Below are 13,633 nucleotides of genomic sequence, written 5' to 3' on the forward strand. Positions count from 1 at the left end.
TAGAATTGAGGGTCCATTTCTGGGCTCTCTATTCTGTTCCATTGGCCTATAGGTCTGTTTTTGTGCCAGAACTATATTGTCTTGATGCTCACAGCTTTATAATATAACTTGAAGTCAGGCATTGTGATGCCCCCAGCTTTGGTTTTCTTTTTCAGTATTCCCCTGGTGATTTGGGGGACTTTTCTGGTTCCATACAAATTTTAGAATTGTTTCAACTCTGTGAAAAATGTCATGGTATTTTCATAAGGATTGCCCTGAAAGCATAGATTGCTCTGGGTAGCATAGACATTTTCACAATGTTTATTCTTCCAATCCGTGAGCACGGAATCACTTTGTGTCTTCCTCCATTTCCTTCATAAGTGTTCTGTAGTTCCTAGAGTATAGATCATTTACCTCTTTGGTTAGGTTTATTTCTAGGTATCTTATGGTTTTTGGTGCTATTGTAAATGAAATTGATTCCTTAATTTATCTTTCTTGAATTACATTTTTAGTGTATAGAAATTCAACTGATTTCTGTGCATTGATTTTGTATCCTGCCATGTTGCTGAATTGCTGTATGAGTTCTAGAAACTTGGGGATGGAGTCTTTTTGGTTTTCCACATAAAGTATCATGTCATCTGCGAAGAGAGAGATTTTGACTTCCTCTATGACAATTTGAATGTCTTTTATTTCTTTTTGTTGTCTGATTGCTCAGGCTAGGACTTCTAGTACTATGTTGAACAATAATGGTGAGAGTGGGCATCCCCGTGTTCCTGACCTTAAGGGTAAAGCTTACAATGAGATACCACCTTATCATCAGTTAGAATGGCAAAAATTAACAAAACAGGAAGCAACAAGTACTGGCAAGGATTTGGAGAAAGCAGAACCCTCTTACACTGTTGGTAGGAATGCAAGCTCATACAGCCACTCTGGAAAACAGTATTTCCACAAGATGTTAAAAATAAAGCTACCTTATGACCCAGCAATTGCACTACTAGGTATTTGCCCCAAAGATGCAGATGTAGTGAAAAGGGGCATATGCACCCCAATGTTCATAGCAGCAATGTCCACAATAGCCAAACTGTGGAAGATGCTGAGATGTTCTTCAGTGGATGAATGGATAAAGAAGATGTGGTTCATAAATACAATGGGATATTACTCAGCCATCAGAAAGGATGAATACTACCATTTGCATTGACATGGATGGAACTTGAGGGTATTAGGCAAAGTGAAATAAATCAAACAGAGAAAGACTATTATCATATGGTTTCTTTCATATGTGGAGCATAAGGAATAGTGCAGAGGACCATAGGGGAAGAGGGGGAAAACTAAATGGGAATAAATCAGAGAGAGAGACAAACCATGAGAGACTCTGAACACTGGGAAATAAACTGAGGGTTACAGAATGGAGGGGCTGGAAGGATGGAGTAACTGGGTGACAGGTACTGAGGAGGGCATGTGTTGTGATGAGCACTGGGCATTATACACAACTGATGAATTGTTGAACACTATATCAAAAACCGTATGTTGACTAAGTAAACATATAAAAAATATTTTAAATGTAAAAAAATAATTTAGAAGTTAACTCATAACATTAAAAAAAACACAGATTCAGCAGATTCTAGAAAGATGGCAAAGTAGGAAGCTCCAATTTATCTCCCCATCTAGACTGTATTACACTGGCAGAATCTGACTGATAGAACTATTTTGGAACTCTGGAGTATATTGAAAGCTTTGGAATTCCAAAAGAAGATTTAGACCACAAACTGGGGTTAATTTTAATCAATTCCAGCTTTTGGCACACTAGCACTTACCATCCTTTATTCCTAGCACTATGGTAGCATCTGTGCATGTGTTCCTGGAGCAGCTTGCAAAGAGCTGGGGGAGCCAGCTGGCCTAAAGGGATCCTGTCCTCCAAATATTGGGCCTCTGGGTTCTAACTGCTTATTGCTGCTTCTTTTACAAACAGGAAAGTAGAGCCCATTTGAAGGAAGAAAATAAGTCAATAGACACTGTCCCTGAGTAAGACCTGATGATAGATCTGTTACACAAATACTTTAAAACTACTTTCTTAAAGATGATCAAGGAACTAAAGGAAGACATGGAGAAAGTCAAGCAAACAATGTGTAAACATAATGGAAATTATCAGTAAAGAGGTAGAAAATCTAAAGAGAAACTAAAAGAAGTCCTAGAACTATTAAATTTAATAACTGAAGTGAAAAATTCACTGGAGGGGTACAAAGGCAATTTTGAGTAGGCAGAAGAAAGAAGGAAGAGACAAAAAGATAGGATAATGGAAATCACTGAGCCCATCAAACAGAAAGAAAAAAGATTGAAGAAAAGTGGATGAAGCCTACAAAACCTGTGCAACACTATCAAATAGATGAACATGCGTTGTTAGGGCCTCAAAAGAAGAGTGATAAAGAGATAGAAAGAATAGTTGAAGAAATGATGACTAAAAACTTCTCAAATTCAGTGAAAGGCATGCATATGAATAATCAAGAAGCCCAATGAACTCCAGTCGAGATGAACTCTGAGACCCACATCAAGATGCATTAAAATCATGGGCGCCTGGGTGGCTCAGTGGGTTAAGCCGCTGCCTTCGGCTCAGGTCATGATCTCAGGGTCCTGGGAATGAGTCCTACATCAGGCTCTCTGCTTACTGGAGAGCCTGCTTCCCTTCCTCTCTCTCTGCCTGCTTCTCTTGTTATTTCTCTCTGTCAAATAAATAAAATCTTTAAAAAAAAAAAGATGCATTAAAATCAAACTTTCCAAAACCAAAGAGAGACTCGTAAAGAAGAGACATGAGATCCTCAATAAGATTTCTCATTAGAAAACTTGTAGGTCAGAAAGCAGTGGGCCCTGGGTGGATCAGTTGGTTAAGTGTCTGCCTTTGGCTCAGGTCCTTTGATGATGCCTTTGGCATCGGGTTCCCTGCTCAGCAGGGAGTCTGCTTCTCCCTCTCCCTCTGCCCTTCCCTGCTCATGCTCTCTCTTGCCCTCAAGTAAATAAATAAATAAATAAAATCTTGAAAAAGAAGAAGAAGAAAGCAGTAGGCCAAAATATTCAAAGTGCTAAGATTACTCAGGTCATGATCTCAGGGTTGTGGGACTGAGCCCCACATTGGGCTCCACACTGGGCATGGAGCCTTGAGAATGCTTAAGATTCTCTCATTCTCTTTCCCTGTCTCCTCCCTCCACTCACTCTTTTGCTCTTAAAAAAAATACACATGATCCAACTATGGGCTCTCTACAAGATACTAACTTTAGATCCAAGGATACAAATACATTGAAAGTAAAAGGATGGAAAAAGTTATCCTATGCAAATAGTAACCAAAATGGTAGGCTAGCTATACTAATATCAGACTAAATAGGCTTAAAAATATGAAAAAAAGGACATGAAATATTAATAAAAATTTCAATGCAGCAAAAAATATAAGAGTTATAAATATCTATGCATTTAATAACATATCATAAAATATATGGTGCAGAAAATTGATAGAATTCAAGGGAGAAATAGTTGTACAATAACAGTTTGATACCTCAATACCCACTCTTAGTAACTAATAGAAAACCAGACAGAAGATAAGTAAATTGAGGCGTGAAAATACAACCAACCAAATAGATTAGGAAACACAGAGAACACTCTACCCAACAACAACAGCATATACATTCTTTCCTTTTTAAATTTAATTTTCTACTATGTTTAGCTAGCCAATATATAGTGCATCATTAGTTTTTAATGTAGTTACATGTACATGTGATATTTTCCAGAATGGGACATATGTTAGGCCACAAATTGTCTCTATGGATTAAAAAAGACAGATAGCATACCAAATACTTTTTTTTTAAGATTTTATTTATTTATTTATTTGTCAGAGAGAGAGAGAGAGCAAGAGCGAGCACAGGCAGACAGAGTGGCAGGCAGAGACAGAGAGAGAAGCAGGCTCCCTGCGGAGCACAGAGCCGGATGTGGGACTCGATCCCAGGACGCTGGGATCATGATCTGAGCCGAAGGCAGCCGCTTAACCAACTGAGCCACCCAGGCGTCCCCCAAATACTTTTTAACTACAATGTGAAGAAGTTAAAAATGAATTACAAAATAAAACTAGAAAATTCATAAATTTGTAGAAATTGAACACCCTTTTAAACAAGGGATCAAAGAAGAAATCACAAAGAATGTTAGAAAAAAAATGTAGAGATGAATGAAAATGAAAGCAGAATGTACCAAAACTTCTATGGCTCAGTGAAAGCACTGCTTAAGAGCCAAATTGTAGCTTTAAACACTTACGCTAAAAATAACATCTCAAATCCACAATCTAAGTTTACAACTCAAGGAAACATAAAAAGAAGAAACTAAACACAAAGCTAGCAGAAAGCAGGAAGTAATAGAGCACAGCAGAAATAAATGAAACAGAAAAGAGAAAAACAATCAAGAACATCAGTGAAACCAAAAGTTGGTTCTTTGAAAAGATCAAAAAATTGACAAACCTCTAACTAAAAAGACTAAGGGGGGGAGGGGGAAGGCAAGGTCCAATGCTTCACAACATTGGATTTGGCAATGATTTCTTAAATAAGACACCAAAGGCAAAGAAAAGATTGGACTTCATGAAAATTTTAAAATGTTGTGCATCAAAAAAACACTATCAACAAAGTAAAAATGCACAAGGTAAACTTATACCTAAAGGACCTAGAAAAAGAACAGCAAATAAAGCCTAAGCCAAGCAGGAGAGGAGAAATAATAAAGATTAGAGCAGAAATCAATGGAATAGAAGCCAGAAAAACAGCAGAACCATAAGTGAAACTAGAAGCTGGTTCTTTGAAAGAATTAATAAGATCACAGTTGAATCTTATCCATTCAGCCTCGTTTTTTTTTGGTGGGGGTGGGGGAGTTTAGTCTGTTGAGACTTACTGATAGAGAAGGATTTGTCACTGCCATTTTGTTAACCGTTTTTTGTTTGTCTTATAGTTCTTCTGTCCCTCTTTTTCTCTCTTGCTGTATTCCTTTGTTTGTCGTTGTTGCTTTTTGATTGACTGACTGACTGACAGGTGTTAATTCCTTTTCCTTTTCTTTAATGTAGCTTCTTAGATATTTTCTTTGTGGTTACCAAGGGGCTTACACAAAATGTTTTATAACAGTCTCTTTTAAGCTCTTTTTAACAACTTAAATTCTCTGCTTTTCTCTTTTTCCTCCACATTATATGCTATTTATGTCACAATTTATATCTACCTATCTTGTATTATATATCCATTAACATAACTTAGTTATAGCTGTTTAAATACTTTTTTCTTTTCTAATTTTCTAAGATTTTATTTATTTGACAGAGAAAGACACAGAAAGAGCATGAACAAAAGCAGGGGGAGTGGGGAGAGAGAAAAACAGGCTTCCTGCTGAGCAGGGAGACCAATGTCGGGCTCCATCCTAGGATCGTGGGATCACAACCTGAGCCAAAGGCAGACACCTAACAACTAAGCTGCCAGGTGCCCCTAAATATTTTTTTAACATTTACAGTATAATTAAAAGCAATTTACCCACCGCCAATATAGTAAAACATTTCTGGTTTTGATCTTTATCAATGAGCTTCATATTTTGTTAGGCTCTCGTATTGTTTTTTGTCCTTCCTTTTAACTTGAAGAACTCCATTTAGTTTTTTTGTTTTGTCTTGTTTTTGTTTTGTTGTTGTTGTTTTGTTTTGTTTTTGTAAGAGTGTTCTAGTGGTATTAAACTTCCTCAGCTTTCATTTGTCTGAGAAAGTCTTTATCTCCCCTATATTGAAGTACACATTTGCTGGGTATAGTACTCTTTGTTGGCAATTTTTGTCTTTCAGCACTTTGGGGTTTTTTTTTGTTTTTTGTTTGTTTGTTTGTTTGTTTGACTATATCATCCCACTCACTTCTAGCCTGTTTCTGCTGAACAATTTTCTGAACATTAATGTGGGTTCTATTGTATGTAACAAGTCACTTTCCTCTTGCCATTTGCAAAATTCTTTGTCTTTAACTTTTCATAATTCGATTATGTGTCTCAGTGTGGGTTTCTTTGGATGTACATTTTTCTTTTAATGCTTTGGTCTTCTAGATCTGATGCCTATGTCCTTCCCCAGTTTTGCAGTTTTTATCTTTCTTATTTTGAATAAGCTTTCTACTCCTATCTCTTTTTTCCTTCTTAAGCTTCCATAATGCATATCATTGGTCCTCCTGATAGTGTCCCTTATGTTTCTTATGCTATCTTCACTTTTTTCATTTCTTTTCCTTTTTCTCTGATCAGAGGATTTCCACTGACTTATCTTTGAAATCTTACCCTTTCTTATGTTTGATGTAGTCCAGTGCTGAATTCCTCTATTGAATTTTTCAGTTTAGTTGTTAGATTCTTAAGATATATGATTTTTGATACTTTTATGCTTCTCTTTGTTGAAATTCTCATTTAGATCATGCTTTGGTCTCCTGAACTTGATTAGCGTACTTAAAATCATTGCTTTGAACTCTCCCGCAGATAAATCACCTATCTCATTATGGTCTTTTCTGGATATTTACCTTGCTCTTTTGTTTATATTTCACTGTCTCTTCATTTTTCCTCTCTATATTGCATTAAATAAATTAATTAAATAAAAAAGCCAACTCTCCCTGCCTAGATAAGTTGGCCTCACATAGGAGAAGAAATCATCTGGCCAGAGGTTCTCCAAACCTCTTAAAATGTTGTGCTTGTCAAAACCATTGCTTATGTTAGTGGCCCTGGGAGATTAGGGTGCCTCAAATCCCATCAAGCAGAGGAAGTGCCCACAAGCTCATTCAGGTTCCTGGAAGAGTACTAATTGCTTGCCCCATTAGTTCCCAGATGCAGATTAATTTGAAGTTCAACTTTTGTTGGGATGTTAGATATGTAGTCTAGCCCCTCCTGGCAAGAAACTGGGAGCTGAGTATGTTGGCCTACTTGCTTTGTTGTGAGCCATCCTGTCAGACCCAGAGCTAGAAAATTTGGGGACCAGTCCCTTGGGTGGAAGCCATAAAAACTGAGAAGCTACATGTATGGTTTAAACTTTTCAGTCCTCAGGCAGAAGCTGGGAATTGGGGATTCCCTCCTGAATGTAAGACACTGTGTTGTAGGTGGGGTTTACAGAGAGAATGTGTTCCAGCTTATCCTATCCTTTTTTATGTGAGTATTTCCTCAAATTTGTGATGTGTAAGAATCTCCCAATTCATTTCTGGATTTCTCACAGAAGGAAATGATCTCTGTGTAACTATTTATTCAGTGTATCCATGGAATGAGGGAAAATTAAGAGCCTCCTATTTCACCATCTCATTCTCCAGTAGGTTCAAAGAACAGTAAAGACACTCTTGTCTTAGGTTCTCAGAGTCAGGCTGCTCTTATTATCCTATTATTTCCCTCAAAAATGTATTTCTCCCTTTGAAATCCACTGGCTGAGTCAACAGTATCAATATCAATACCTGCCATGATTCCTACCTATCACTTTCCACTACTTTCCTCTTATCTCTCCCCCAAGTAATCATTCTACTCACATCTCAGATAGTAATTGTGTCTTACCTCTAGAAGATTTTTGGTGATACTTAAGTTCTTAATAAACACATGCCCAGAGGTAGCAGTCTCTTCTCCAGTCAATATTGAGAAGGTAGTAGTTTTTCCAGTTCCATTTAATCCAAGCAATCCAAAGCATTCCTTCTTTTGGATTCCAAGGGAGATATTTCTGACAGCCAAAACAGCTGGACATGTAAAATATATCTTAAAAAATACAGAAAACACAATATAGCAAAGGATATTTACAGGTTAAATTAAAAAAAATACATCAGACCCCTATGGACCAGTATGGACCTAGACAACTTCACAAAAACTCTCCTACTCTGTTGGACTAATACACACAGATTCAGAAGACCACAGTGAGCCCTTGATGCTAATGACATGATCTTTAATAGGAATGAAATCATAAATTGGCCATTGAACAATATTACCTTTGTGAGTTCCTTAATAAGTACTGTGAAATTCAGAGATTCCTGAGGTTGCTCCAGGATTCTGTTTCTCTCATATTGCACATCATCATCTTCAGATTCCCCAGATAATTCTGTGGACACTATTTCCTATATTTTCAAAAACAGCATCACAGAAATGGAGACCTCTTAGACATCAGGTCTAGATAACTGGTTGGCTTCAGGAAGGCTTAACTGGGGATTAATCTCAAAGATGTCAGAACAGAAATTTCAAATCATTCCCAAAAAACTTCCTACACACCTGTCACACTGTCATATATAAACCTATCCCCTATTTCCGAAGTTTAAAAACTATACTCCTACCCATGAGCAAGTAGCTTGTTCCTATCAAAACGGACACTTCATCAAAAACTGGAACGATGGGGGAGGAGTCAAGATGGCGGAGAAGTAGCAGCCTGAGACTACATCAGGTAGCAGGAGATCAGCTCGATAGCTTATCTAAACATTGCAAACACCTACAAATCCAACGGGAGAGCGAAGAGAAGAAGAACAGCAACTCTAGAAACAGAAAATCAACCACTTTCTGAAAGGTAGGACTGGCGGAGAAGTGAATCTAAAACGACGGGAAGATAGACCCCGGCAAGCAGCGGAGGAACGGAGCACAAAATCAGGACTTTTAAAAGTCTGTTCCACTGAGGGACATTGCTCCAGGGGCTAAACCGGGGTGAAGCCCACGCGGGGCCAGCGTGGCCCCAGGCCCCGCAGGGTCACAGAAGGATCGGGGGTGTCGGAGTGTCGGAGAGCTCGCAGGTATTAGAACGGAGAAGCTGGCTGGAGAGACAGAGCCGAGGACTAAACTCTCAGCTCGGGGTTACCTTGAACTGGTCGCGGGCTGGGTGAGCTCGGAGCGCGGCTAGAGGCTGGGGATACGGGAGTGATTGGGTGCTGTCCTCTGGGGGCGCACTGAGGAGTGGGGCCCCAGGCTCTTGGCTCCTCCGGGCCGGAGACTGGGAGGCCGCCATTTTCATTCCCGTCCTCCGGAACTCTACGGAAAGCGTTCAGGGAACAGAAGCTCCCAAAAGCGAACCCGAGCCGATTACTTAGTCCGGCCACCGGTAAGGGCGGTGCAATCCCGCCTCGGGCAAAGACACTTGAGAGTCACTACAACAGGCCCCTCCCCCAGAAGATCAACAAAATATCCAGCCAGGACGAAGTTCATCTATCAAGGAGAAAGCAGATTCAATTCCTAAGACAGCAGAGCAATTCCAGAGGAGGAGAAAGCAAAGCACGGAACTCATGGCTTTCTCCCCATGATTCTTTAGTCTTGCAGCTACTTCAATTTTTTTTTCTTTTTTCAATTTTTTTTCTTTTTTCTTTTTTCTTCTTCTGCTAAATTTTTTTTTAAACTTTTACCCTTTTCTTTTTTAACATTTTTTGACTAGTTCATCTAAATATATATATTTTTTCTTTCTTTTTTATATTTTTTATTTGTTTTATTTTTTAAATTTTTTTCTTTCTTTTTTTTTTTTTCTTTTTTTTTCAGAAGCTGTTTTTATCCCCTTTCTCCCCCCCACAATTTGGGGTCTCTTCTGATTTGGTTACAGCGCATTTTTCCGGGGTCTTTGCCACCCTTTTAGTAGTTTATTTGCTCCTTCATATTCTCTTATCTGGACAAAATGACAAGGCGGAAAAAATCACCACAAACAAAAGAACAAGAGACAGTACCGAAGGCTAGGGACCTAATCAACACAGACATGGGTAATATGTCAGATCAAGAGTTCAGAATGACGATTCTGAACATTCTAGCCGGGCTCGAAAAAGGCATGGAAGATATTAGAGAAACCCTCTCTGGAGATATTAAAGCCCTTTCTGGAGAAATTAAAGAACTAAAATCTAACCAAGTTGAAATCAAAAAAGCTATTAATGAGGTGCAATCAAAAATGGAGGCTCTCACTGCTAGGATAAATGAGGCAGAAGAAAGAATTAGTGATATAGAAGACCAAATGACAGAGAATAAGGAAGCCGAGCAAAAGAGGGACAAACAGCTACTGGACCATGAGGGGAGAATTCGAGAGATAAGTGACACCATAAGACGAAACAACATTAGAATAATTGGGATTCCAGAAGAAGAAGAAACAGAGAGGGGAGCAGAAGGTCTATTGGAGAGAATCATTGGAGAGAATTTCCCTAATATGGCAAAGGGAACAAGCATCAAAATCCAGGAGATGCAGAGAACCCCCCTCAAAGTCAACAAGAATAGGTCCACACCCCGTCACCTAATAGTAAAATTTACAAGTCTTAGTGACAAAGAGAAAATCCTGAAAGCAGCCCGAGAAAAGAAGTCTGTAACATACAATGGTCAAAATATTAGATTGGCGGCAGACTTATCCACAGAGACCTGGCAGGCCAGAAAGAGCTGGCATGATATATTCAGAGCACTCAACGAGAAAAACATGCAGCCAAGAATACTCTATCCAGCTAGGCTATCATTGAAAATAGAAGGAGAGATCAAAAGCTTCCAGGACAAACAAAAACTGAAAGAATTTGCAAACACCAAACCAGCTCTACAGGAAATATTGAAAGGGGTCCTCTAAGCAAAGAGAGAGCCTAAAAGTAGTAGATCAGAAAGGTACAGAGACAATATACAGTAACAGTCACCTTACAGACTAATAATGGCACTAAATTCATATCTCTCAATAGTTACCCTGAATGTTAATGGGCTAAATGCCCCAATCAAAAGACACAGGGTATCAGAATGGATAAAAAAACAAAACCCATCAGTATGTTGCCTACAAGAAACTCATTTTAGACGCGAAGACACCTCCAGATTTAAAGTGAGGGGGTGGAAAACAATTTACCATGCTAATGGGCATCAGAAGAAAGCTGGGGTGGCAATCCTTATATCAGATCAATTAGATTTTAAGCCAAAGACTATAATAAGAGATGAGGAAGGACACTATATCCTACTCAAAGGGTCTGTCCAACAAGAAGATCTAACAATTTTAAATATCTATGCCCCTAACATGGGAGCAGCCAACTATATCAACCAATTAATAACAAAATCAAAGAAACACATCAATAATAATACAATAATAGTAGGGGACTTTAACACTCCCCTCACTGAAATGGACAGATCATCCAAGCAAAAGATCAACAAGGAAATAAAGGCCTTAAATGACACACTGGACCAGATGGACATCACAGATCTATTCAGAACATTTCATCCCAAAGCAACAGAATACACATTCTTCTCTAGTGCACATGGAACCTTCTCCAGAATAGATCACATCCTGGGTCACAAATCAGGTCTCAACCGGTATCAAAAGATTAGGATTATTCCCTGCATATTTTCAGACCACAATGCTCTGAAGCTAGAACTCAATCACAAGAGGAAAGCTGGAAAGAACCCAAATACATGGAGACTAAACAGCATCCTTCTAAAGAATGAATGGGTTAACCAGGAAATTAAAGAAGAATTGAAAAAATTCATGGAAACAAATGATAATGAAAACACAACAGTTCAAAATCTGTGGGACACAGCAAAGGCAGTCCTGAGAGGAAAATATATAGTGGTACAAGCCTTTCTCAAGGAACAAGAAAGGTCTCAAGTACACAACCTAACCCTACACGTAAAGGAGCTGGAGAAAGAACAAGAAAGAAACCCTAAACCCAGCAGGAGAAGAGAAATCATAAAGATCAGAGCAGAAATCAATGAAATAGAAACCAAAAAAACAATAGAAAAAAATCAATGAAACTAGGAGCTGGTTCTTTGAAAGAATCAATAAGATTGATAAACCCCTGGCCAGACTCATCAAAAAGAAAAAAGAAAGGACCCAAATCAATAAAATCATGAATGAAAGAGGAGAGATCACAACTAACACCAAAGAAATACAGACAATTATAAGAACATACTATGAGCAACTCTACGCCAACAAATTGGACAATCTGGAAGAAATGGATGCATTCCTAGAGACATATAAACTACCACAACTGAACCAGGAAGAAATAGAAAACCTGAACAGGCCCATAACCAGTAAGGAGATTGAAACAGTCATCAAAAATCTCCAAACAAACAAAAGCCCAGGGCCAGACGGCTTCCCAGGGGAATTCTACCAAACATTTAAAGAAGAACTCATTCCTATTCTCCTGAAACTGTTCCAAAAAATAGAAATGGAAGGAAAACTTCCAAACTCATTCTATGAGGCCAGCATCACCTTGATCCCAAAACCAGACAAGGATCCCACCAAAAAAGAGAACTACAGACCAATATCCTTGATGAAGACAGACGCAAAAATTCTCGCCAAAATACTAGCCAATAGGATTCAACAGTACATTAAAAGGATCATTCACCACGATCAAGTGGGATTTATTCCAGGGCTGCAGGGTTGGTTCAACATCCGCAAATCAATCAATGTGATAGAACACATTAATAAAAGAAAGAACAAGAACCATATGATACTCTCCATAGATGCTGAAAAAGCATTTGACAAAGTACAGCATCCCTTCCTGATCAAAACTCTTCAAAGTGTGGGGATAGAGGGCACATACCTCAATATTATCAAAGCCATCTATGAAAAACCCACCGCAAATATCATTCTCAATGGAGAAAAACTGAAAGCTTTTCCGTTAAGGTCAGGAACACGGCAGGGATGTCCATTATCACCACTGCTATTCAACATAGTACTAGAAGTCCTAGCCTCAGCAATCAGACAACAAAAAGAAATTAAAGGCATCCAAATCGGTAAAGAAGAAGTCAAACTATCACTCTTCGCAGATGATATGATACTATATGTGGAAAACCCAAAAGACTCCACTCCAAAACTGCTAGAACTTGTACAGGAATTCAGTAAAGTGTCAGGATATAAAATCAATGCACAGAAATCAGTTGCATTTCTGTACACCAACAACAAGACTGAAGAAAGAGAAATTAAGGAGTCAATCCCATTTACAATTGCACCCAAAACTATAAGATACCTAGGAATAAACCTAACCAAAGAGACTAAGAATCTATACACAGAAAATTATAAAGTACTCATGAAAGAAATTGAGGTAGACACAAAAAAATGGAAAAATGTTCCATGCTCCTGGATTGGAAGAATAAATATTGTGAAAATGTCTATGCTACCTAAAGCAATCTACACATTTAATGCAATCCCTATCAAAATACCCTCCATTTTTTTCAAAGAAATGGAACAAATAATCCTAAAATTTATATGGAACCAGAAAAGACCTCGAATAGCCAAAGGAATATTGAAGAACAAAGCCAAAGTTGGTGGCATCACAATTCCGGACTTCAAGCTCTATTACAAAGCTGTCATCATCAAGACAGCATGGTACTGGCACAAAAACAGACACATAGATCAGTGGAACAGAATAGAGAGCCCAGAAATCGACCCTCAACTCTATGGTCAACTAATCTTCGACAAAGCAGGAAAGAATGTCCAATGGAAAAAAGACAGCCTCTTCAATAAATGGTGCTGGGAAAATTGGACAGCCACATGCAGAAAAATGAAATTGGACCACTTCCTTACACCACACATGAAAATAGACTCCAAATGGATGAAGGACCTCAATGTGAGAAAGGAATCCATCAAAATCCTTGAGGAGAATGCAGGCAGCAACCTCTTCGACCTCAGCCGTAGCAACATCTTCCTAGGAACAACGGCAAAGGCAAGGGAAGCAAGGGCAAAAATGAACTGTTGGGATTTCATCAAGAT

General features: G+C 38.5%; 1 protein-coding gene across 1 annotated transcript in view; it reads right to left on the reverse strand.

Moving 5' to 3' along the window:
• LOC123933608 (phospholipid-transporting ATPase ABCA3-like) overlaps positions 1-13,633 on the reverse strand; it is a 138,512-nt gene that overhangs the window by 11,923 nt on the left and 112,956 nt on the right. The window contains 2 exon segments of the mRNA XM_045992948.1: positions 7,519-7,713; positions 7,941-8,066. Coding sequence (XP_045848904.1) covers positions 7,519-7,713; positions 7,941-8,066 — 321 coding nt within the window.

The sequence above is a fragment of the Meles meles genome, chromosome 21 (genome assembly GCF_922984935.1).
Source record: "Meles meles chromosome 21, mMelMel3.1 paternal haplotype, whole genome shotgun sequence".
Lineage (NCBI taxonomy): Eukaryota > Metazoa > Chordata > Mammalia > Carnivora > Mustelidae > Meles > Meles meles.